This window comes from Hemibagrus wyckioides, linkage group LG21 (assembly GCF_019097595.1).
Source record: "Hemibagrus wyckioides isolate EC202008001 linkage group LG21, SWU_Hwy_1.0, whole genome shotgun sequence".
In the NCBI taxonomy this organism is placed as follows: domain Eukaryota; kingdom Metazoa; phylum Chordata; class Actinopteri; order Siluriformes; family Bagridae; genus Hemibagrus; species Hemibagrus wyckioides.
Window position 1 is genome coordinate 14,088,773 of NC_080730.1, and position 26,379 is coordinate 14,115,151.

Sequence of the window (26,379 nt, forward strand, 5' to 3'; positions counted from 1 at the left end):
AAACCACAAATCATCAAACCACAAACAATGGCAGTGTGCATCCAATTCAGTATAATTCTCTGCCCATTGTTGGTCTTTGTTTTGGACAAATCACACCATTGGACTGCCAGCAACCACAAGAATACAGAAAACAGACAACATGCACATCATTTAGCACAACCTCCACACCATTACATGCTGTTTCCATGAGCCACACATTTACTGGCAGTTTTTCCACATGATTTAATCTGCTGTATTCAAATGTATAAAGTTTGTTTTGGCCAGTTAGCATTTCCACCCAGTCTCTATTATCTGTTACTTGTCATTTCACCTGCAAAACACTGCCTGATCGAATTTTCCAGACTTCAGCTTCTTGTTCTTGCCAGTGATCTCCTGCTGTTGTAGCTCATTCACCTCAAGGACTGCTGTTTTATACACTCTGAGATGCTTTTCTGCTCACTGTGGTTGTAAGGAGTGATTATTTAAGTTACTGTAGACTTTGTCAACTCAAATCAGACTCACTATTCTACTCTCATTAACAGGATGTGTCTGTGCCACCACAGGATGTTGTTTTTGTACCATTTTAATCTCTGATCAGCAATTTCTAAAATACTCAAAACAGACCATTGGGCACCAGCAACCACAACACACCCCAAGTCACTGAAATTACATTTTTTTCACCATTCAGATGTTTGATATGAGATTAACTGAAGTTTCAAAGCTTTTATGCACTGAGCTGCACCCATGTGGTTGGCTGATTGGATTATTAGAGTTACATCACAGTTACACAGAGAATTTTTCTCAAAACCTGCTGTAAAAGGTGTCCCAAAAGTCTCAAAACGTTTTAGCACAATGTCTTCATATTTAGTGTTTTATTATAGAATAGAGATCGATTAGGAGGGAAGCTGTCTCCGGGTTGTGATGGGCTTGGACAGGACTTACACACACACACACACACACACAGTTACTAAACTAAATAAATTCAAAAAGACTGGAAGTGTTGCAGTGAAGTGTCCATAAACATCTCACTGACAAAGGTGTAACTAATGTGGTGCTGGAATCTATAGACACCCTGTATTTAGAAGATTACACAACACAAACCAGAAACATACTTTCAGGATAAGAACACTTTTTCAATAAGAAGGACTTTTTCACCAATAGCTTAATTTACCAGTCTGTAAATGTTTGTTCAGTGTACACTTGTGCAGTTAATCCTGACCTCATTTTTTTTATGAACAAGTCTTCCACATGCTGGGAATAAATTGGGCTCTGGCTTCAAAATATTTGGTCCTAAATTTGAGGGACTGCTTTGTGCTTCAAGCAGCAAGACCTCCCTTGTTCAGGAATTTCAGCATAAATGAAGCAAAGTTTGTGTACGAATCAACAAGAAGGGAGTCCACCTTAAAAACGTTTAATATCAAGACAGCAAGCATACAAAACAACTCGAAGTTCAATCCAGCAACACCTTTACAGTGCAAAGTCAAAGAATTACAAACTTCCTTTCAGTCATCAGATGGTGCAAGAGAAATTTATCCGAGTATAAATACAGTCTCATGTCTGTTAATAAATATAAACATTCACAATGTTGATAAATTACAGAAAATAAACCGTTTTCTGTTAATAAGTTAAAAATAATAGTACTTCTACCGTTTTATTTTGGTCAAGTCATCTTAATGCAAATTGCAAAGCCAGAAGGACAAAAAAAAAAAACCCTGCAATAAAGCCAATAACAGGTCTGATTTTTTACTTTTTCTGAGCAGAATTACATGTCAGTACCTTAACACTTCTAATATCTGAGAAGAAATTTTGATAGCACGTGCCTTCACAACATAACTACTCAAACAATAATATCAATACAGTGAATTTTTGTAGAATTGAATGATACAATTATTTATTTTTTTGGTAAAAATAGGATGGAGGAGTAATGTAATTCTTCCTATTTGTCAGTTGAATGATTGTTTCCATGAAAATAAACAAAAAAACAAAACAAAAACAAACTTAAGTGTATTGGTTAAATTCTGTCAAAAGGAATGTAGAAGCAGAAAAGATGATGTCCAGGAAAAAATAACCCAGTTGTGTAAAATAATGCTATTATTAAACTGTATTTCAGTGCATGTTTGTGTATATATATTACATATTATAAGACTGTATATTTTGAATAATCAGCTATTCAAGTTCACGCAGTTTAGATACACTGGCATTATATATATATATATATATATATATATATATATATATATTTATATATATATATATATATATATATATAAATTAAATGAAAAAAAAAGAAGCAAGCATTCATGTTTAGGCTCATTTAGTCCAAAATTGTGCTACTTTACTTTAACCTCATGCTGCGTTCACACATACAGCCATTTCACCGCTGCACCGCTTCACAGTCTATGAAGTCATCATTAGGCGTTCCTACTTGTGGTTGCCATGGTATAACATTTATTATTAACATGGGTGATGCAGTTTGTATCACTTTTCTTGTGATGAAAGGTTCTTCTAGAGAAAGATTTGTTGTTTGTGTATAAAATATATACACCAGTGTGTATTTGCATCATATGATAAGAGATGAAGGAGCAGCAGCATTTGCTCTTAGTCACGGATCACGTGCGCTTTACCGTCTTCGACTCTCATTGGTTGTCGCTTCACATTTGCATAACGCATCACTGGCCACACTCTACTCATTAACGGTTTCTGAAAATGATCGATCGCTTTGAAGCTGTGAGACACTCTTTGTGTGTGTGTGAACGCAGCATAAGACTTTCCCTACAATGTTGAAACTGGTACTAAAAAAAAAAAAAAAAAAAAGGCATAGTATGCATTTACACACATTCCATCCATCCCAGGGTTTAATGCATGTGCCATTCACGCTCGAATCATTCAAACGTTTTCTTGAATTTCACTCAAATTACACTCAAGACATGGCAAGATTTTTTCCTTAAATAAAAGTGGTTATAATACACATGTTGAAGTGCTTCTGTGAGTCTTTCACAGAAAATATGTTGCTCACATTTCTTACATTTCAAGTATGTTGCTTCTGTGAATTATGCAATAAATTAATATCAATTAATAATGCACACTGCTGCGGTTTATATAACTGCACGACATTTTTGCTTCTTTTCCGCACATCGTATTTTTCCTTCCAGTTATCGGAGTTTATCGAACGGAATGAAATTGGCAAGAAGAAAATGACTCGAAAAGGCTCGTGCTTTACACGTGATCTAGTCATATTAGGTGCTGTAGCAAAAATATATACTCAAAAGCAGACTGCTGTCGAGGGTGCAATCATACGACAAAAAGCTTCATCATTCTGCGGTGTCTGTTTCCCCCTTCTCCGAGTCGACAAACAGAATGTGCTTCAAATGACGATTCTCCCGAGAGTCTCCCGAATATTTCGTTAAAGGAAGGAGGGGGGTGTCGGTACCTCTATGACCTTCTATCTGAGGTATTCTTCTTCTGAAAGGCTGCCTGTGCTCTCGTCCTCACTTCCCTCCAGCTCGGGCAGATCTCCCCACAGCAGCAGATTCACTCCTTATAGAGGAAGACAGGAAAACGATCACACACTTAAAATATCACCAGATTCATTTGAATGCATTTGATCCCGGGGGAAAAAAACAAAACAAAAAAACAGATGCTCTGTTACGGCTTCAGCTATAGCAGTGCCAAAATTTCAAACAAGAAACTCCTAGAAGACAGATAGGAACTGGCTTGTTCTTAGGTGTCTACTGTAACGCTGCAGGGAATCAACAGTAAACCCTCAGAAGTTTGGCACCTGTGTATTTCTATATGCACAAAAACGTCTGAATGCAAATCGAGCGCAAGATTCTTAAAGCGATGAATGCAATCCGGCGAGTTGCTTTTAAGTTAATGCTCAAGCACGCTGAATGTAACAGACTTTCCGTCCACATGGTTTTGATGCAAATTTTTAATTTGCATAAGAGAAACACTGAACAGAAGACACTTCTGTGCTGCCACACATCAACTGTACCACATGTTCTTCTTAGTGAGCTATATAGTTTGTGATGAGCACAAGACCACAGGTGCTTCTCATTTCTTAAATTACGCCTCATCATATCCTTTCCTTGCTTCCTTCCCTGTAATAAAGTGAGCAAGAACAAATTACAACTTTTTTTTTTTTTAATGTAATGTCTGGTCCAGCTCACTGCTGCATCGCTTTAATGAATTCACTTATTGTTGACCTGGATAACGAATCAACATATACAGAACAATATTGATCTGTGGTTCTTAGTATAATAATATAATTTATTGTTATTTGTTTTTGAAGAGGTTTCTTTTATCCACAAGACTTTATTAAAGATGACTGAGTGATTTTTAGGTCATGTAGGATCGAGGACTCAAGAAGGCAATCAAGAGGTTTTGGGATGCCTGTGTTTGATTATATCATTTGGATGTGCTCTCTCTCTCTTTTTTGTAAAACATTTGGACAGAAACAACCCATGATATCAGCCATAACATTAAAACCACCTGCCTATTATGATATAGGTGGCCTGTATGCTGACCCTCATAATTTAGCCCTCGTCAAAGTCGCCCTTCCTTTCACTTGACAATTTTTCCAACTTCTATCACATCAACTGCAAAAACTCAGTGTTCATTTGCTGATTAATATACCCCTCCCCTTGATAGGTAATCCATGTGGTTTTAATGATATGGCTGATCTTCTGTACATCAAATGTATGTTAAATGTTTCCCGAGACTCCAAACCTGATGCGTCCAGTCTGTTAATGGTAGAAACAGCTTCACTGTTAAACATCCAGAAGTGGCCATTGTTACAGGAGAGTAGGCAGGGTTTGCACGGCGCAACTACATGATACCCCACAACATTTCCACTGAAGGTACAGGAAAAGAAAAAAACAGAAACAAAACAATGAAAAAAAAATGCAGACTCTGACAAACAAGTTAGAATTCAAATGTTATTCACTCATTTACACATAAGTGCTTTGTGACGAGCACCATAGCTTATAAGACACTGCAGAATTATTGGCACCCTTTAAGAAAGTGAATTCTTCAGTATATTGACAAAATATGTGCTCATTATAATTGACGTATAATATACCAGTTTAGGCAAGCGATGTCTCTTAATTTGCATTTACAGCTTTCTGTCGAATAGCAGCCTGCGACGAAATCGACAGTCCTGCAAAAGAGAGAAAGAAAATTATATACTGCAGCAATTACTCATCATAATAAGGATAAGATTTTTTTTTTTTTTTAAAAAGACGTTTAGTTGATTGTGCTTTATGAGTTATTAGAGTAACAGAAAGAACAATTTATTTTTTATTCCCCATCATGTTTTTTATTGATGGTGGCTTTAAGCTCCACCCACTTTGCACAATCATGCCATGTATCACTAAAAAGCTTGTTTATTTTAATAGATATGTCAAATTATGTGTCACCATGATACAAATGTGATAGCATTTCTATTGTAAACCTTATTAATCACACTTTCTTGAGTGGAAAAATGATTGTATTCTAAATACGTTTTCCCCAAAATAAATTTCCCAGATTCAGAATTAAATAGAAATACATATATTTCAGGATGGACATTGCATTCAGGAAACATCACATCTCTAATTAGAAGGATATCACAGAGGAACATCCTAGGATTTATATTAGGTATTATTCTTGGATAAACAATGAAGACTACTTTTTGGAAAAATGTTCACAGCAAATAAACGGTTATAATTAGACAAAGCCTCGTTTCCAATACAAAGAAAATACTAGAAAATTGTCCTATTCACAGGTAGAGTTTAAGATTAACAAAAATAACTGTTCAACACTAAGCGACAGAACATGGGGTTACGAAGTTGATGATGATTTAAATTCAACTCAATCCAATTTGTATAGCTGTTTTAACAAATGAACACTGTCTCAAAGCAGCTTTACAGAACATAAACAAAAGTCCAAGATTAATGTTAGACAAAATCATCCCTAGTGAGCAAGCCTAAGGCGACTATGGCAAGGAAAAACTCCCCTAGATGATCATTATGATGACGAATGGATAGAATGAGCAGTTAGGATGCTTTCTCACCTGTTTGGAGGCATGTCGGTGGAGAACAGCTCGATTTCTGTATCTGCTAAAAGCACAGCTTTCATGCCTCTTGTGCACAGAAGACTATCGCAGTAAATGCAGTTCACTTGAGCGACACACTTATTCTTAAAATTGGACGTAGACATGGTGCGGCTCGATCAGACAAAACCCTGTAGATCAGATCAAGCAGAAACTGCTTACTTCCTTGTGAAAAACCCCTAACGTTACCTGCTTGCGGGCTATTTAAACCGGATGTTAGCTGACGTTAGTTACCTAACTAGCTTTCGTTCTAAATTTAGCTCACCGATATTTAATGAACTAAGATGTATCTCACCGTGAGCTTCTCAGATGACCGATCTGATAGGTCTACACAACTAAAGTGTCATGTTTATACATAACAACACAAGACGTCCAGCTAGCAACACCTGTCCAGGAAAAACATAACAAAGCAAGCTCGCTAGTGCAATAGCATTCGAGTTGAAAGAACATAACGCATGCTTACTCTTTTATTTAAGCCAGGCGATTTTTGCATAGATTAAATCTACACTTTAATCGCTGATCTGCAAAAAGAGAATGAAATGCGACGATGTCATATAGCGAGGTGGGCTAAGCTATCCAAACAAACCTTTCAACAAACATGCACTTCCTGAAACATTTTCAAAACGGGTCAGACGGCACTCCGATTGGCTAAAAACGGTCACGTGATTAATGATATCGCGAGCCCGGATTTGCGTTTTGCAGCTTGTCTAATGTGAGCTATTTTTTAGTTTTAATAATATTCTGCACACGTATCTGTGTCCAAATCCTTTCATAAAGTATATATAAAAATGAAATAAATAATACACCTCAATTATAGCCATCCAAAATGGCGCCCAGTTGTGTAGTATAAATTAGTCTAGGCACTATTCAGTGCACAGGTGTAGGGAGTATAGATCCATTTGGGATTCAGTCCCTGTAGCGGACTTCAATCCACTTCCGCTGCAGGCGACCAATGAAAATAGAGGGGGGTTGGGGCTGCAGTAATTCCACGAAAAAAGGCGGGGTTAGAGCTGGGGAAAAAACTCAGATAACACACTCTACCACATCTTGCGAAAGAATTTTGGATCAAATTGAGTTGGAACGAGATGCATTAGACTAGAGGAATGGAAATTACCTCTCAAGGTAACTCTTTGGTTTGTTTGCCTGTGTTTTTTAATTTTGTATCAGACTCCTAAATGAAGATGTGTGTAAAAGTATTTATAGGAGTGCAGTTAAAATGGTTAACAAAAAAAAGAGAGGAAACAAAGTGGCCGAATGAAGACGTGTGTGTCTGTGTCTGTGTGTGTGTGTGCGCGCGCGTGCGCGCTTATATGTGTGTGCGGGACACATCTGGTGGACGCATTACTGCTCAACTCTATAGCCATTTATATGTATATAACAGTAATAGAGAAGTGCATTGGGCATTTTTTTTTTATTTTAAATAACTTCTCTATTTAAAACACTAGTAGCTGCTGATCTCTGTAGTTTCATGTATGTGTTTAAATGATTCATGTTCGGTATGTGAATAATAGTAATAAAGAAGTGCACAGGGCGTGCACGTGAGCCGTTTTTATTTGGTGAACGTAATAATCTATCATTTTAAAGACAGCACGTGCTGCTGGCGGTGAAGTGGTGTGGGGAAACTGAATGCTTGCTCACGTCTTGCCATTTCTACAGTGTTTTACATGTAGATTATGGTCTGTCTTTCACTCAGTTGTTTGTTTGTTTGTTTGTTGAAGGTTGCAATGTTCTGCTCCAAACAGAGCGGTATTTAAAACCAGCCCTGCACTTTTCCGGATACAGCCCCAGGCTTTTGCTTTGAGAAGGTGCAGAAAAAAAGCGTGCGCGCAAATCAAACGAAACTTTTGGATCTCCCCACACCATCATCATCATCATCATCATCATCATCTTGAGTGGTGTGGAGGGAATGAAAGCCTGCTCCGTTCCTCTCCCGGTTTTTCGGAGGCGCACTTGGAGAGCACTGCGGGAGGAAATCGCGTTTGCAGCTAATCATGCGGGGAGCTCGAGCTTCGATATGAAACAATAATCATCTCCCCTTCTTCCTCTACTGCACAGCCTATTGGATATCGTAATAACACACAGACGGTGGAAGCAGCCTTTTTATTATTGTTCCCCCCTTTTTTTTTATTATTATTGTTGTTGTGTTTTCTTAACAAACGGCCGCCTTTTTTTCTTAAGACCATCATGACGTCTCCGGCGAAATTCCGAAAAGACAAGGAGATTATAGCCGAATATGAAACTCAAGTGAAAGGTAAGTGTGAAGCACATCTGCTACTTCATATCATCCCGCTCTGTAGACTAGTGATCATATATTATTGCCCATAAACAGCTTTTTATAAGTATATTGTTGGGGGGGGGGTTCTTTGCCTCTGCACAGCTAGAGGTAAGCTTGAAATCAAGACCATAAATCCTAAATCATATGATGAAGAAATTGTCCTTGTTGAAATTATCCTTGTTGCTGTATAGCTCAATAAAGAAATATCCTATCATGCTGTAGAGGTGGGCTAAGAATAATATTAATAATCATAATAATCTAGAAGGCAATGCATAGGCAGTGCTTATTAGATGTGGCATATCAGCTGAATTCTCTCCTCGATTGCAATGCAGTTGCATTAGAAAAATATTTTTATATCCATTGACTATATATATATATATTTTGTGCACTTGCATGTATACGACAATGACCGTGCGTATTATGGATACAGTATGGATATGATAGATACCCGGTATGCACGAGGCAGGGCGTTTTCTTTTACCCTACACCTTCACTACACTACACTATATGTGTGATTCTGTCGATTTTTTCCCCCTCTGCTGTTAAAATCAGGAATTCCTGTCCTAATCAATACCAGCCGCATTTTAAACGCTAGGCGATAAACAGCATTGCTTTTCAACCTCCTTTTTTCTTTCCCGGTATCATTTTAACACGTTTCCATGCTACTGAAAGGAAGGAGGTGGATAAACAGCAGTAATGACTGGCAACCCGATAAATCTTCTATACATTTATAGATTTGCTATTAAAAAAAACCCTATTATTTACGTCAAATATCTTTCTAAGGTACGTTATTGCCTTTTTAAGGTAAAAAGCCTACCAACAATACCTCCCCCTCCTCTCTTCAGCTATCCAGATGTGATAGCCTCCACATCTGGATTCACAATTAAACCCCTTATTGGATGTACAGGAGTGCTTAAGTGAGCCTCTTTTTTTCTTTCTTTTCCTTTTTTTTTTTTTTTTTTTTAAAGCATGGACTTAATAATAATGTGATCATCATAGAGTAATCATCATCACTGGTGTATGAACAACTGGCAGCTTTTATGTAATGTATTTCTGATAGCCGGTGCATTATCCTATTGTTCATGATCGATGGGATGTATAGATCTCATAAAGAGCAGTGCAGTTTTTTTTTCGGTGAAAGATTTTTAAATCCGATATTGGATTATTAGACTGTGAGATTACAGCAGGATTTTAAGATGATTACTTGTCGCTGTGTACAACATGATCCGAATCAAAGCTCGGACGGATTCTCTAAGAGAGAGTGCGATAACGTGTTTTCTCTAGGTGACATGACGAGTATGTTTACGTGCCAACAAATGATATATCGGTTCGCTTGCTCTATCGGATCGAAAAGGCCACCTTGTACACACCTCAGCCGAACCAGTTGAGCTCAATCTGAATGATCTTTAGATCGGATTGAAAAGCTTGGTGTGGATACGAAATAATTCAGTATAGAGGAAAAAAGTGCCATGTAAACGCACGTTGAATCTGAATCGGATTTTTAAAAAATTCTTGTATTTAAATCAAATTATAATGTTTAGGGTTCATTTTAAAAGTTTATTTCGGAACCTGCAACCATATTAAATGAACTCAGTTTGACTCCTCTAACGATGCACCTGCAATTGAAGGAAATGACTTCATTCTGTTTATGACATCAAGCAACCCAATTTGGGTTTGTGTGGTAAATGAGGTTACATAAACAAGCATTCTTCAAAATGATCTTATGTAGTTGGGATGCTTTTCTCTCCATTGGGTTTTTTTCATCTCCCCCCCTATTATCACTACCATATTTGTAGCTGTCCGGTGAGTTTTGTGTAATACTATGTGGCTTCATCATAGAGGTGTGTCTGAGATATTGATCAAAAAATTCAGAAACTGCCAAAAATTCAGACAATCTGACGTTGACTATTTTTGGTTATCGCATTCTACATTCTGAAAATGCCGATCTCAAATTGCGACCAACGTTGAATTTTGTCTATACACCCAGCTTTTCTGTGCAGTATGTTTTTATGAACATCAGGTAAGGGTGAAGGACTTGTGGATGTTTTTATTGAACCAAGCAGCCCCTATTATATTGAAGAGATAATGATCAAATCCCTTATTTTGTAAGGATTACTCTGAAATAAATTTAGCCGCCTCAGTGTTTTGTTTTGCTTGGACCTGCTTGTCTCAGTTCGTGGACTCAGGGTCTTCCAAAGTTCTGAACAGAGGAGCTGTGTAATCTCTGTCCAAGTGACATGCAGGGTGAAGCCGAGGTCATTCCATTCTTCTCAAGTGGAACACCGGGAGTCTGTAAAAAGGAGCAACTTTCGGTTCGGTGTCATGAACTTGCTCACCTCGAAAACAGTACTGCAACACTGAATGGGTGCGACAGTAGAAGTAGGAGTACTTTATTAATCCCCAAGGGGAAATCTGTTGTCAGAAGAGCATCAACTTTTGACTCACAAGATACCATAAAGAAAGAATTTTATTCTACATATAAATACCTCTCCACATATCCTGTACAGACCGATCTCTCTGTCCACATTAACAGTTACAGGCTGTCGCGGTTTAAAAACTGTACGTAAGACACACATGATCAGCAGTTGTAGTAGTGTGCGTGTACAAAAATATACAGCAGTCACACGTAAAGTTGTAAATGAAGTAGTAGAAGGCAGTGTGTGTGTAAGAATGTACAGATATACGACATGAAAATTTATAGTAGTTATAGTGTATGGATCTGTAAAATCAATCGACCTGTCCATCGTCACGCTTAGTTCCCAAACTACATTGTTGACACGTAAAGTTGGACAGGAGAACGAAAGAGAGTAATATGGAGAATAAAGTGCAGTATACAAGATGCTGCCAACTGCTGGTCCTGTTCAGTAAAAGCTTTCATGCTTGAGAGGTTTAACATCTATTATTTGTAGTTTGTATCAACAGAGGAATCTTTTTAATCCTCACAAGGGAAAATGGTGCAGATCGTTACTGGCCTTTATTGAACTGTTAATCTCGAGTCAGCCTGAAATTAAATGAAATCTGTTTCATACAGTTGCCTTGGCTCTGGAAAACAGCATCATCTTGAAACTACTTAAGTTTAAGGTGTTGACCCGATGTCCAAGCGACACATGACCATTATTTTTAAATATTTTTAAGTAGCCATGATTTCAGCAACAGCAGCAAGAGACAAAAGCTACATCCGAATATCCCCCATATACTATGCTACAGAAGGTGAAAAGCAGAACACCAGAGAAGTCTGAATTCTCAGTATTCATAAATCAGCAGGAGATAAATACCTGGATGATCTTCAACTTCTGCTCAGATTTTACCAATATACACTGCGTTATCCCATAATGCAGCAGGACTGCTGTGGAAGAGCTGAGTGTAAGTGCTATGGGTATTAAATGCTGCTCTTTGTGGTTAAACTGTACTTGTTTAACAACACCTGAGGAAATTCTGGAAGGTTTACACAAAAGAAAATTCAGGTAGGGGTGGGGGATTGTGTGTTAATTTGTGGAGGTCATAGATCACATGACGATGTCAAGATGGCGGATGTAGTGTGTACGGATTGTATTCATACTACACACCTATATTGATCAGTATGGGCAGTAGGTACTGAATTGAATGTAGTAGTTACTGAATCACATTGAATGGAGACTCAGTAGTTACTGAGTCAAATGTGGTAGTTACTGAATCAAATTTGGTAGCTACTGAATCGAATGCAATAGTTACTGAATCACATCGAATGCAGCAGCTATGGAATCCAGTGGAGAAATGAATGCTTGCAAATCTTTTTCTTTTCTTGTTCAGTATTTCACATCCAGAAGCGCAGGGTAGAAAATCCTACTGAAACATTACCACACACTGATTGTTTTCACAGGAACCGCACTGAGGCGAGAGAGCACATTCTAACAGCGAACAGCCTGTGTTTTGATATAACATTCGAAACGTGCTTTGCGGAACGTGTCTTGTGTAAACAAAACTATTCTCTAGGGAATTAGTGACAGGAACAGGAAGTAGCAATCATGCGTCGATCCATTCACGTGAGGAGAATAAAAGAGAAACCCAAGACGACGTGGGAAAGCAAATCGACTTCTGGCATAGTTTTGAATTTAATTGATGGGCGGTACTCAGTTGTAACTCTGTTTTTTGCAGTGTTAGCAGATACGGTAATGAGCTTAATTACAGTGGCACACTGTGCACTGAAGAGATACACAGGCCTCAGAATCAGCAGCTAGATTAGATTAGTTTTATTAATGCATTTCTGCATTCCTATTTGGCTTCACCATGCACCTGAAAGCTAATAATGTTCTCCTGAAGAGAATGATCTGGGCCCCAGGTTCAAAATTAATGCTCTCAAGAGATAGATTCTTCCATGTGAACGTTAACATTTCACCTCTGTGTGTGAGTGATGGGTTTTCCCCATGTATTGATTTCTGAGACGATTTGCCTTCTTAGGCTTGTAATTGACCAGCAACATCAATAAGCGTGAAATCTTTGCCGTTCTATTGCATCTTCACTCCTGTCCTGTAGGTGATTGGACATTTCACTAGTGAGCTGTGATTAAAAGGTTGTTTTACTCATGTAATTTCTAACATTTTCCAATCTCTTGGAAATTGGAAATCTCTTTCTCTTTTTCCCCTCCTTCGTAGTGGTCACATGCTTGCCTTTTGCTCTCAACTTCTTTTGGTCCAAGACATCATCACTTTTATATCTTCTATGATGATGTCCATCCAATGCTTTTTGGGTCTCCTATGTGGTTGATGAGTTGAATCAGAAAGGTGGTGGAGTGTTTGCATTCTGCTCCTGACAGCACCACAGGGCAAAAGACTGTTTTGTGAAGCTTGGCCTTGAGGTGGATTGGAATCTTTTTTTTTTTTTTTTTCGCTATATCCATGGTGCATTGACACAAGCTCACATGATGTCACCCTCGTAGGTTACAAGGGACCTGAGGTATTTAAATTGGGTGGCCTTTGGTGTTCAGCACCTTAACCATCAATATCAGTTTAGATATCCACACTCTAGATATCCAGGGGTGAGGCGTTTGCAGGTCGGCTGTCCATGTACATGTCCATATAGAGGATGAACTGATGAATCTTGGTTATTGGAATTACGGGGTTGGATTATTTTTTTTTACTGTATGACATCCTAGTTTTAAAAATATCATGGTATTAATCGACTATTTAGAACACACAAAGAAGTGATGAGAATTAAACTTCTATTACCAAATATTTGTACATTTGCTTTAAAAAGCTTCCATTGTTGTCGCCTTGGAATGTTATTCTTAATTCTTTACATTAAGGAGAAAGTGGCTGGGGAATATTTGAAATAACTGCCACAGAATAGATCGTTGTTTAATTTCTTAAGGTCTCAGTGATGATAGTAAAGATGTTTTCATCAGTAGCTGATTACACACAACCGAAAGCATCATTTCAGTATAACCTGTGACCCTGCAGCAAGAAATGCGGGTTGCTGCAGTATGTTTGTGAGGGAGGTGGTTTTGATAAAGTCATCTGTATACATGGGTCACCTTGTGTTCGCAATAGAAAGCAAGAAAACAGCCTGACATTTCACTAGAACAGCTTCCTTTCTGCTCTGCTTTGAACTTTGTAATAGCCAAAATGTTTCCAGTCTAATGTAAAAAAAAAAAAAAAATTCTATGGGGTTTTCTTAAATCTTTGAGTGACAAATGCAGTTAAAAGCAGGACTTTAAGTTATAAAAGTAGAGCTCTTTGGGAACAATAAACTGAGGAGATTACTGGAGACAGTTGTTTGGATTTGTTGCTTTATCACCTTTGCAAAGAATTTAGAAAACTCAAAGGTTGCATGCCGGTTGCTGGTTGTCTCAGTGTCCTTGTAGCTGATGCTAGAAAATGAACAACCTCCTGTCACTTTGTCGCATGCTAGCTTGAGTTATTGATGAGGTTTTAAAAGGAGCATAACTCATCTCTACTCTTACTGACAGGCAGTTACGTTAGCATTTATTAGCTAGCATGCTATCCTTTATAGGCTGTTAGCTAGCATGTTCTTTACAAGATGATAAAAAAAGAACTGTAAACAAATGGCAGTTATCTTTAATGCCAATGTTTAACTAGCTACTTTGATATGAAAGATTAATTAGCTACTATGTATACAGCTAATAATGGTTTCTGATACACAATGCTAACATGCTAGCTAGATGCATCCAATGAGTGACCAGTGAGTCGGTCTAGCTGACCAACAGGCATCATTTCATGTTTAAAACATTTAAAAGGGAAAAACATGGCAGGAAAAATGCCCCAGCAAAAATCAGACACAAATTGTAGATAAGTACTAAATGAACCATGTGATAAATATTTCATCACTCTCTTTCAAGCCCAGTCTGAATATACAATATCGGCAGAAGTTTGTGGACACCTCAGCACTTGTGTGGTTTTTTTTTTTTTTTTTTTTAAGAATCCCATTCTAGATTAGCTGTTTTAGTTTATCTTCACTCTTCTGGGAAGGCTTTCCCTAGATTTTGGGGAAGAATGCAAATGCAGTGTGATTGTCAGGTGAATTCGAGCCAGGGACAGACACAGAAATTGGATTTGTTAGCAGTTTTCAGAACAAAAATCCATATTCAATATTGCAGCTTGCAGCTATTGTAAATATTTTGTGTGGAAATTGCTTTGTTTTGGAAGTCCATGTTACCCATGGCTCTTGGCATACACCTTGAGTTTTTATTTACTTGTTTATTTAGAACTAGACAGGTTAGAACTTTTGATTCTTGAGCTGAAATATAAAAATCGACTGAGTCATGCCTGCCAGCTCAGGGTTGACTGGTGAGGTAAGATATGTCTGGCTCTGGTTTTCTTAAGAGCTGGCAAGAAATTATGGTCTCAGTTGAGTAAAATAAAGCACATCAGAGCTGCAGTAGCAGGGAAAATGATGAAGCCTGCTGGGTCATTGGAAAGATGCTAAAGAAAGTCTGGATAGAGACAGGGACTCGTAAAGCAGTGGGACATGTAATGTATAAATGCCATAAAAATAAAAGCACAAGGAATCATGTGAAGGGGATTTATAAGGAATGCCATGTTCTGCCATGTTTCTTTTTTATTTTTTAGTACAGAAAGTACAGAAAGATTTCAAAAGCTCTCTCAAATCTCATTTTCTGCTTTTATTTTCTTTATAAAATCACACAGAAGATTGAAAGAAAACAAGAAAGTGTTATTGTGCGGTTGTTTGAAGCATTGGTGTGCTTTTTTGGGAAATAGAGATGCATTAAAAGTAGTGATTATTTCACACGTTTGCTGTCTCACACCTTTTACATTAGCGACAGTATCCTCACATCTATCCTGCTGGAATATGAGGTTAATTAACACATGCCTTCTGCTCCACTGAGTTCCCCAAAAAAAGCCTAGCAAACCTGGCTAGTCATTTCACGTACAGGAAGTGATTATTGGCACGCGCACACTCTGTGTGACCAATTTCCTGGTTTTCATCACGGGAAGCAGCAACACTGTTCAGACGCTGGGCATCTGTTGATTGAGACATCAAGGGCAAGAGGGACAGTGAATGGAAGATTTTGCTTGGGTAGCAGAGTCCATGCATCACCACGCGTAATTAACTAGTACATCAAGCATGTCCTCAGCAGACAGGCAGTGGCACAGCAATTAATTGGTGCTTTGAGTGGAAAATGCACTCGCAGAGATACCTGCACATGTGAATTCTAAAAATTGCATACTAATAGTAGTCACTCCCCCAACCACACATGACCCATTCATCAGTGTGGGTCAATGATCAGGCAGCCATTTGGGTTTATGGCTCACCATCAGCCATTGTTTACTCACACGCTGCGTCCACAGGAACAAATCGTTAAGGTTCCCCTAATCTCTTTGTGCTGGATTTAATACAACCTAATGGCTGTGGCAGAATTAGTGCAGACTCTCATTGATCCGGCATAACTGCAGCAGCCAAGCCGTAATGAGAGTGTGTTTGCTGCAGTGCTATAACCGAGAGCTATGTATTTGTGCTGCAGGTGAAAACGCTGACTGTGTTGAAAGCTGTAGTCCAAAGGAAGGATGTTTTGTTTAAGTCTGAGAGGAAGGACAGGAGACGACGCTCGTTGCACGTGTTCTGTCGCTATTGTTTATCTCCACGTTGGAAACTTCACCCAGAGCGTCTGAATTTCCTTTCGGAAGGCCGGCTCAGAGGGAGGTGGCCTTGGAAGTCTGAAGATTTTTCGAACATAAACAAGAGCGTTCAGATTTGAGAGCCAGAGGACTTGTTTGATTTACAGCTTATCTAAAAGACAAGTATGTGTCTAGTTTTGGTCAACATGTGTGGATTGATTATAGAATTTTATCTTGTCCAGACCTGTTGTTTAGATGTCCAGAAACCTTGCTACAGTCTACAAATGGTAGCTGAAAAAATTCAATAAAGTATAGCAAGTTTAGCTAGTTCATTGCATTAATATAAACATTCACTAGCATATAAAGTACTGAGCAGTGGATGACTCGGAAGAGTGCTACTCCAAGTCAGGCCAATATTTGGGTTCAATCTGTGGTGCTGAAGCATAAAAACATTGTCCAGTTATAGGTTTTGGGAAAGCTGTCCTTGTTGATGTTGTCTCATTCTATTCATTTGGCATCTTAAGTCCAGTCCAAATATTGAGGCAAAACTAAAGGACAAAGCTTCAACCTCCTCATCAGTTAATCAGCTGCATTTTTGATTTACATGCTCAATAGTTTGAAACAAAAAAGCAGAAGAAAAGAGTGAAAGTGGTCTGCTGCCTCGGCATAATTCTCACGAAAGCGACAACAATCGACTTTCTGTTCCGTCAAATTCCGCCAAATCTCATTCGCTCATCTTCAATCCAGACGTTTATTAAACGCCTATGCAGTGTAGCAGAACGCTGAATAATTGGCAGACAATTTCCATACAGTAGGAGTTCACACTGCCATGCTGAGTCAGAAAAAAGACGAAAGATAAAAGAGAAGCTGGCGGCAAAAGCAAAGGATGGAGGAAGGGGAATGATAAGTCTATCTCTCCACCATCTGTCAGACAATCGCTACTTTTCCAGTTTCCATTTAAAACCCTTGGTGCAGAGATTTCTCTCAACAATTCGGCAACAATTTAATCAGCATCCAAGATTTTGCTTTCCCATCTCAGTGATGGACAGTGTGGGCTTTAGTAATAAAATTCTGCAGTCAGTCAATGCTAAATTCCCTGCAGTATCACTTGCTAGCAGTCTTGAGGCAAGGTAAAGTCATCAAGCTCTCTCACGGCTCCCTGCCAAGGCAAAGGGGGAGAGGGGGGCAACTGGAGGCGGCTGAGGGGAATGCAATTTACATCTCTGTCCTCCATCTCAACTGGAGGTACATTTTAGTGGGCTTCTCATCCTTGTCTTTTTCAAGGTTGTAGCTTTATTGGAAACATTTGCCAGCTGGCAAAAAAAAGAGGGGAAAAAAATTCTCAATCAATTCGCAAAGCTATATCATTGTCAGGGGCAGCTTGAGAATTCAGTAGACATTACGCAACTCCTGAGATGATGGAGAGGTTGAAGTTCAAGATTTGTAGAATTGGTAGCAGTTGTTCCAGCGGTTTTGACTGGACTAGTTAGTCATACTCAGACATAACCTTTGTTTGGGGTTTATAGCCTGTTCAGTTTTTCTTTTTGAAGTCTCCAGTTTCAGGTGGGGAGCAGCTAGGGGCAATTTTTTGAAGAGAGTGGATGTTATGCGGTTGCGTTTTGGTATACACAGTGGATCCTGATATGATCAATGCTTTGTTTGGTATCATAACAGAATAGCTTAGTCCTCTCCAAATTGGACGCATCTGTTATTCTTTATATGAATTATCTTTATCTTCTATGAAATGACTTAGAAATAATCCTTGGTAATGTATATCCCATATATATAGCTAATCCACATTGCTGCACTGGTAAAAATTTCAATATTTCCAAAAGAGAGTTTTTGTGCTTTTTGTCCTTCACGGAAACCAACCTACACTATATGGCCACAAGTATGTGGACACCTGACAAGCACAGCCACATATTACAGATTTATTCCCGTTTTGCTATTATAAAAAACTCTGCTCTTCTTTCCACTACATTTTGGAGTGTGGCTGTGGGGATTTGTGCTTATTCATCCACAAGAGTGTCAGGAAATTATGTTTGACAAGAAAACCTGGTGTGCAGTGGTGTTGAGGTCAACTTCTCAAGTTCTTCTGCTCCAGTTTTGGCAAATCCTGTCTTTATGGAGCTAGTACTGTGTAGATAGACTGACTGCAGCGGGTCTCCAAAACAGTTTTCATTTTTTTTAGATTATTGTAACTGTAGAGGAGAATTTTATTATTATTATTATTATTATTATTATTATTATCTGTTTTTATTTATTTATTTATTTTGGTGAGGTAATGACAATGTACACATTGTCCAGACCCTCACGTCTGTCATTCATACAGAGATTGTTTATCCCATGTGAATCAGAGACAATCATTAGAGACATCATCTGGCAACATTATGTAACCGATACATAGAGCAACAGATACATTATGTAACTGATGTCCATATAGAAGGACAATACCCAGATGGTCATTGATCAGACACTGGGATCGTTCAGACTTTCCTAAATCTCCTGGTTTTCCTTACCTAGTTAGGTACCACAACTCAGTATCAAGACAGCTTCAATGTAAATGAACCTCTTAGTGGTTTTACTGGTATTTGCATACTGCCAGTGGCTACATTCCTGCACTTTCTAGTTTAAGTTTAATGCAAAGCTGGACTGTTAACTCTGAGCTGTGTGGATTTCCAGCTCCATAACTCTCATTTCCTCAAGGGACCAGATGAGCCATAGTCTCTGGTTTCTGTATTTGGTGGGAAAGTGCTGCACTTCAAGTCAAATTTCTGTTCAGCTGTGGTTGATTCTGCAGTTTTCTGAATCCTGTAAAATGTTGTATAGTGCTCTCCATTCATATACTTGCAACCTAAACATCCTGTCCTGTACTAGTTATTGTTCATGCCAAAGATCCATAAGTAAGTAAAGAAAAAATACTGAGTGAAATAAACTTAAGGGGCTTTGTCGGCCGTGTCCTTTATACAAAGCTATCTTCAAAACCACTTCCTGCAAAAACGTGCACATTTTCTTAGGCTGAACAGGTTGTTCTATAAACTTTTGTGGGCAGAAATGAAAACATCAGCTGGTCAAACATCAGCCTTATCTCTCTCATCTTTCTCTCCTTTTTTTTGTTTTTTTTATATTGTACCCAAAATGTAATGTTCTGTGCACACCTCCTAGATGTAACTCCTCCATTAGGCTACTGCTTTCTAGTCATTTATATTTACCCTTTTATGATCTGCCTGTCTAGACAAGAAATAATTGACAGGCAAGCTGTACCATCTCCTTGCCTCAACCGTTTCCTTATTGGTTAGTAAAGCCAGATTATAGTAAGCATTGAATTGAATTAACTGAATTGGTCTGGCTTGTTCACTCTACAGATTGAATTTCTAAGGTTTAGTCATAGCATTTGCTATGGTGATTACTGGAGCTTTTTTAAGCTAAAGAAGTGTGAGTGAATGCAATAAAACAGTTAATTCACTGAAGGGTAAGGGACAAGGGATACGATAGCTGGGATGTAGTAGATGTCTGTTTCCTTCCAGTTGTGGTTATTTTTGCTTTGTATTGCCTTTAACTTCATTTTTGAAGCCACTAGTTAACTTTTACATTTTAAAATTTATACATACTGTACATTTTAATAGTTTAATATTTTCTTTGTAGACTTTTATACATACTTGATCTATATCATGTACATTAGTTGACCTGGACCAGGGACCAGTCATGTGCTTACAGCAATATTAAATAAATGATCGATTGTAATTCAAAACATTTCAGCTGTTAAATAACAGTTCAGCCATTTTTTTTAATTACTGCTGTTAGTACGGAGCCATCCTGCCTACTGCTATATACACTGGAGGTTTTGTGGTAAAAACTCTTTTGAATGCTCTCCCCCCCCCCCCCTCCCTCCCCTCCATCTCCCTCTATGCCTGGTAGGATTTTCTTGTTAGCAATACTGGCACCTCTGAGATACCCTCATGGTGTTCAGTGAATGTTTAAAGCCTGGCCATTATGCAAAAACACCATCACATGAGCATGTGCATAGAGATGTGTTTACATTCGCGGTTATCTGTCGATCTAATTTAATTCCCATGTTTGTCAAGGTTGTTGTATTTGCATTTAACTTTTATTTACTTGTAGCATGCTTCTTGAGTAGTGTAGCAGGTCTGAGTACTAACCCTCAAGTTGGAACTCTTCCTATTCTTTCTACAATGAGCTCATGCATGTTTCTGGACACAAAAACCGCTTCAAAGAAGTCCCTTTAGATAAAAGTAGCCCCCGAGTGAAAGAGAAAAGAGGAGGGGGAAAAGCAAATATAATATATGACTGTTTCCCTTCTATTTGCTCTCTGCACTTAAGTCAGATCGTATGTGACTACAGCTCCTTGCTTGAGACCTGCGAGAATACGCAACATGAGCCGAGTGCTCTCCATCTCTCACTTTCCTTAACTTTTTCTGCTGAACTGCACCACGTACTGGCCTAACAATGGGAGCATTGTGGAGATCCAAAGGACCAAAACGCTCTCTGTTCTCCATTGTTCTTTTCTTTTCTTTCTTACACCGCTCCTTCCTGCTTTTTTCACCCTCCAGTCGCCTTGTTTGGAGTCAGGCTGTAATACGACACATTTACTTTGGAATGGTTGAGCTCCAGTCTGAATAATTGTAACCACATGATCTTTAACACGTAGCTGACCACACAATTAGCTATTTAACACTTCAGTTAGGACTTCCAGAAAGATTTTATTTTTTGTTTTGAAATATTAATACATAATCCATATTTGCAATTAACACCTTCATATTACACATACTCAAACTTTTCAACTCCTTCATGCCGAGTCATATAATTGCAAGTACTACCATGCAGGATGTTTGTGTTGATATAAAAACCTAGAAAAAAAATTCAGAGCTATAAAAAGCCTTGTCGTGCTTCAGCAAAAGCATATTCATATCCGTCATTAACTGGCCAATAAATGGAGAATAAAGGGCAGTGGTTCCTCTAAATAAACGTAGCCTAAATGAAAAACAATTGCACCCATGGTACTGGATATCAGAGTAGTCCCAGGGGCCGAGGGAGGAAACAGATTTGTTCTTTGTGTTAAGCCTGGTTTGTTTCCTGTCTCTGTTTCTTCAGCCGCTTGATTGTAGTCACTGACCAGTATGTGGCCTTTTGGCCTGCTGCCTTTGAATCCAAAGGATTTCTGATTCAGAGGAAATTAAAAGGCAGGTTTTACAGCAATGCCATGTGTAGCTGTGTGATCTGTTTTGCTCATCTTATCATTCCAGCTGGTCTTTAGGCTAGAAGGTGGAAAAACAGGGACCAAAATCTAAGAATGACTAAAGTTTAGGCTTCTTTTATTTTATTTCCTAGAATAAATACTAAGCATTGTGCTTCTGGAAAAAGGGCTATTTCACTTTATGTACTAAAATGCATCTAAAGCCTTTATATATAAAATTGAACCCCATTGAATTGTTATTAAAATTCACCTGTCTCTGGTCAAGTGTGAATACAGTAGGATGGTTAATACAGCTATCATTATTTGGTACTGTATACACAGATGTAAAGATAAATGTTGCAAAAAGGTTTCTCTCTTCAAAAAAGTTGGCATATCAACAATTTGACCTTTGACAATTGATGATTGCAAACTCACTTACCAGCATGTTTTAGGAAACCTGCTCAAACACATGGAAAAATTGTGAAATTCTACACGGTCAGTAACCTGAACTCAGGACCAGAAATTTGAACCGTGAACCCTGGAGTTGTGAGGTGGAAATGCTATGTCCTGCAACACCATGTGTCTACCAGATATGTGATAAAAGTGGACATTTGCAGAAAATGCAGATCCTTTGGCAGGTTACATCCACACTGCTTTGAAATGAATTCAGTTTAATCTCTGTTTTTTAAGCTCCTACCGTGTGGTGTAGGCTGATAAACTAATGATTTCATTCAAATTCATGTGATGATAAGCGAAAGCCAGTGGAAACAGCCGGTTACAATACAAACAACAACAAACCAGTTTATGTCCTGACATACAGTTAAGTAATGCTAAGTAATCTTTCACCCACCTGAAGGTCATTTCCTGTATTAAACTCATGAGTTTCTTGCACTAGTGATTACCTCTGAACCATTAGCACAAAATGCGACAATTAGGTGTGGAATATCAGCAGGGTTTTCTGCAAAAAAGGAAATCATTTCCATAAGGCAAGCTGCATGCCACAGCTTTGATTGAATCACGTGTGTGGTAATGCTTTTTTAATGAAGTCGTTTATCACATATTCCCATTGGTTTGCTTTTATTATGCAGTAATTTTTTTTCCTGTATGTGCAGATCTGCAGTGTGCGCTCTCTCTCTCTCTCTCTCTCTCTCTCTCACTCACTCACTCACTCTCCATTTTGTTGACTCCAAGCTAACACTGCTGATGCGCTAACTGAAACAACTGGAAGCTGTCCCGATTTATTACATTGTACCTATGCTGTTTTTTTCCCTCTCCACACTCACTCACGGCTCACTATGTAGCCTGGGGTTTTTCATTATTCTTATTCATTAGCAGTTTTGAAGAATAACGCTACACCTGCTTTTCTGCAGTTTATACCAGCAATACGTTTCAAATTATATATCACTGGGGGAAAAAACATGGAGTAGATGGGGAGTTAATGCTGAATGGGAGTGATGCCAGTGCAATACAGCCTTGATTTAGCGTAATCACCTCATCCTGATGTTTCCTACCATCATAATCTCTATAACATCAATGCAGATTGTGCTGTATGATTCCTCAGCTGCTCTTTTCTCACAAATCTAGAAAGCTGTCAAATCAGGACTTCTTATAAAGTCCCAGTTCACCATACGGGGGGGGGGGGAAACCCACTGCTGCTTTTTCATGATTTGATTTGCATGTTGAAGCCTGAGAGGGGACGTAAAAGCATCTATGATGCTTGGCAATCCTGATGCAATTAGCATCAAGATATTGAAAGATCTGAGCAGTACAAATGAAATTATCAGCTATGAAGTGAACTGAAATGAACAGTGCGCTCACAGATATAAACACTGCTACATCTTTTACTATTATATAAAACTACACTTAAAAGCGACTAATCGGTTGAAGATGTCTGGTTGCTCTGCTCTTTCTCGTCCTTCTTGTTGACAAAATTCTCAGCTTTAGATCGATTTTCTTTCTTTCTTTTTTTTTTCCTGAAACAGGCAAGTAAACATTAGCAGCTTGGAGTGATTAGCCAGGCAGCCTAGAAGCTAGCATGAAAGCTAGTGCGTGCTAGCACTTTCTTAGCAGCAAGAGGATTCTAGATAATTCAGATATTTTGTATTTGTAGGGTGATATTTCTTATTGATGGCTTTCTATTTCCTTTTAGATTCTAAGAAACCAAATCTAAGCTTATTATACATATTTCTAGACACATTTTACTATTACGCTTACTTTCTGTTGTATTGCCAGATTATTTAGCTCATTTTAAGCACTAATCTTTAGAAAGAAGCAAAGTTATCTGCAAGTAGAATCAAATTTAAAGCATAAAAATAGCACAGTATGCCCAGAAATAGGCTTAATATAATCTTAAGAAACAGTAGATTATGTTTAAGATATCACTTGTGTATCTGCTGCATTGTGTTCAACCTTCTTACAACTGTCTTTGCTTAATTTCAGACGTTTCAGACACATATCGCTAAGATATGTTAATTAAACAGATAAGGATGGAAATATCTGGGAGGGAAAAAGGAATATCTAATTCTCTTGTTTCTTTGCTCACTAGAACAGTAACTACCCCAGTGTGTTTTTTGAATACTTTGAGACCCCTGTGAAGAGCTGTGGGAGCTTCCTGTGCTCTGTAGAAGACGACGGTTCAAACCGCCTCAGGCTTTCAAATCACTCAAACCAGATGTCCTTTCGTTGCTCAGACATATCCCATAATTCCAATATGGCAGCGACATGCCGGTCAGACTAATGACTGGGGTCAGGAACACTGCTGTCCTCTATAATAAAAGGCAACTTTTCATGTTTGTGCCTCTTCAAAGCCTGTTTTGCGTAACATTCTTCTGTAAATGGCAAGTGTAAAGGTTGTAGAAAAGGTGGATTATCCAGGCTTTCACAGGGTTTTTACACACACAAAAAGCTACAAGTGTTAACCTGTTAACCTCAGAAAGAAGTTAGCATGGATGGAATAAAGCATGATGGAAGGAGTTATTCGCCCCACCACCTGAAGTGTTTTATTCCTCTTATACTAAAACAATTTGTTAGCGATTATAAGTTTTACTATATTTAAGAAGACATGTTTCAGATTTTGAGTCCTGTTTGAAGCTGTGAAACGTCTGTGAGACAAGGTAGTCCCTGTTATATCCTGCATTATGACTGTAAAAAGTCTGTGATTATGCTAACAGTGGCTACATTTTGCTAATATGCTAAAATCAAGTCAATGGAATAAGTTTAAAAATGGGAAAATGTGCCTAGAAATAAGCTTAATCTTATTAATAAGCTTAATTTGGAAAAAGTCAGGAAACGTTAGCCTACAACTAATGCTCTGCTCTTGTTACAGAATCTGATCTAACGTGATGAATTTTCCGCAACAGCAATCTCTAATTTAGACTGTTGACTCGACATGATGCTGGATTTTGTTAGTCTTTCGGTTAAATGCGATCCAGCACCTGGAACTACACCGAATCAAAGAGCGGTTATGCAGCACACACCTTTAACACTCTTGGAAGGTGTTAAAGAAGTTTTCTTTGGTTTAACAAAAGCAGAATATAATGATAGCTTTTAGGCTGCATACTTGTGGGTCTTGTGGTCAATCCTGTTCTCTTAACTTTCTTTTCAAAAGAAGATGTGAATGCTCTGTGTGTGTGTTGTCAGATACTGTACACAAGGCGCCAGATGCTGCCTGTTTAAGCATGTCCAGAGGCTGTGAGCGCTCTCAATTAAACCTGTGACAGCAGCTTGTGCGCCTGCCCAGAGCAGATGTGCAAACACCGCAATAATAGCTAATTTCAGACAAAACCCATTATGGTTTCTGACATCTTATGCAAAAACTGCTAGTGAATAAACCGTTTGATACACCATGCTAGATTGTATGCAAACCAGCTGTGAGTTTATTGTCTCGACCAGGTCTCGAGGTGTGTATTTGCACTTCAAAAAGTATTCAGTGTCCTGTTTCTCTGTTCCTATTGTGTGTGTGTTACGTCTAATGAAATGTTCACACACATCTTTGCGGTCAACAGACCATCCAGAAGCAAAGCCTTAAGCAGAACAAAACCGGGTTTAACATCTAAACCCAAACTTCCTCTAAAAGCCAGCAACTACAGCTTGGCAATATGCAACATTACATCATGTCTGCACTAGTCGTCCATTTTGTTTGTGACCTTGTTTATTTATCAAGTTTTATTTATTAGCTTGCTATAACTACTGCTGCTAGAAAGCCAGGCTGATCCTTCAAGTTTTCTTTATGCTAACATTTGATCACATCAAACTCCACAGTATAAATCACAGATCACACACACAAAAAATGACGATACACACTACCTGTGCATGTATGAATTTACTTTGAATTCGTAGATTATTTCTCTTGCTGATGGTTGCAACTTGACGCATTTAATGCAATTAATATGGTAGCTTTAAGGGAAAGTTTTTCAGCATGACTTTTTGAATCTGATTTGAAAAGTAGGTATAGAGGAGTGACTGAGCAAACAAAAAAAATGGCACCATGTTTACATGCATTAATTATCCAGCTGACTGATCAACCAGAAAAAAATCATTGAGGCCAATCTGAAATTTCTATCCGATTAGGTGAGCAATTGTCTTTATTTTTGAAATTTTTTATTCATTTTTTATTATTTTTTTTCTCTCTTCTGGATGCAAATTTAACCGCAGAAACACGTCAAACAGCTTCCTCACTTGTCTGTGTGCCTTCATGTCTTTGTTTTTTTTTTTTTGTGGATTATATGAATAATTAAACGTGATTCAGGAAAACAAGTGCAGGCTGTGA

At 38.3% G+C, this 26,379-nt stretch overlaps 2 protein-coding genes across 6 annotated transcripts in view; one reads left to right on the forward strand and one right to left on the reverse strand.

The window, feature by feature from the left end:
* Positions 1-1,379: 1,379 nt before the first annotated feature.
* On the reverse strand, positions 1,380-6,708 carry fam72a (family with sequence similarity 72 member A). 4 transcript variants are annotated; one of them, XM_058374044.1, is made up of 4 exons: positions 6,366-6,708; positions 6,032-6,201; positions 5,060-5,137; positions 1,380-4,832 (listed from the first exon to the last, which is right to left on the reverse strand). In XM_058374044.1, the coding sequence occupies exons 2-4, from the start codon at positions 6,175-6,177 to the stop codon at positions 4,595-4,597; spliced, it is 462 nt and encodes a 153-aa protein (XP_058230027.1). In that variant the 5' UTR covers positions 6,178-6,201; positions 6,366-6,708; the 3' UTR covers positions 1,380-4,594. The 4 variants fall into 4 exon arrangements, with proteins under 4 accessions (XP_058230027.1, XP_058230028.1, XP_058230026.1 ...); XM_058374045.1 differs by having other exon boundaries at positions 6,534-6,706; XM_058374046.1 differs by having other exon boundaries at positions 2,234-3,516; positions 4,708-4,832; positions 6,032-6,700.
* Positions 6,709-7,062: 354 nt separating this feature from the next.
* The window catches only part of srgap2 (SLIT-ROBO Rho GTPase activating protein 2), a 98,270-nt gene continuing 78,953 nt past the window's right edge, over positions 7,063-26,379 (forward strand). The window contains exons 1-3 of one of the 2 annotated variants that reach the window (XM_058373368.1): positions 7,063-7,192; positions 7,789-8,155; positions 8,249-8,321. In XM_058373368.1, the coding sequence (XP_058229351.1) occupies positions 8,255-8,321 (67 nt within the window). In that variant the 5' untranslated portion in view covers positions 7,063-7,192; positions 7,789-8,155; positions 8,249-8,254. Of the gene's footprint in view, positions 7,193-7,788; positions 8,322-26,379 lie in introns of both variants that reach the window. The other variant, XM_058373369.1, reaches the window with a different exon arrangement.

Coding starts and splice junctions, on each gene's coding strand:
- fam72a (XM_058374044.1), bottom strand. CDS start 6,177: ATGTCTACGTCCAATTTTAAGAATAAGTGTGTCGCTCAAGTGAACTGC. Junction 5,138..6,031: donor ACCGACATGCCTCCAAACAG/GTGAGAAAGCAT, acceptor TCTCTTTTGCAG/GACTGTCGATTTCGTCGCAG. Junction 4,833..5,059: donor GACATCGCTTGCCTAAACTG/GTATATTATACG, acceptor CTGTACCTTCAG/TGGAAATGTTGTGGGGTATC.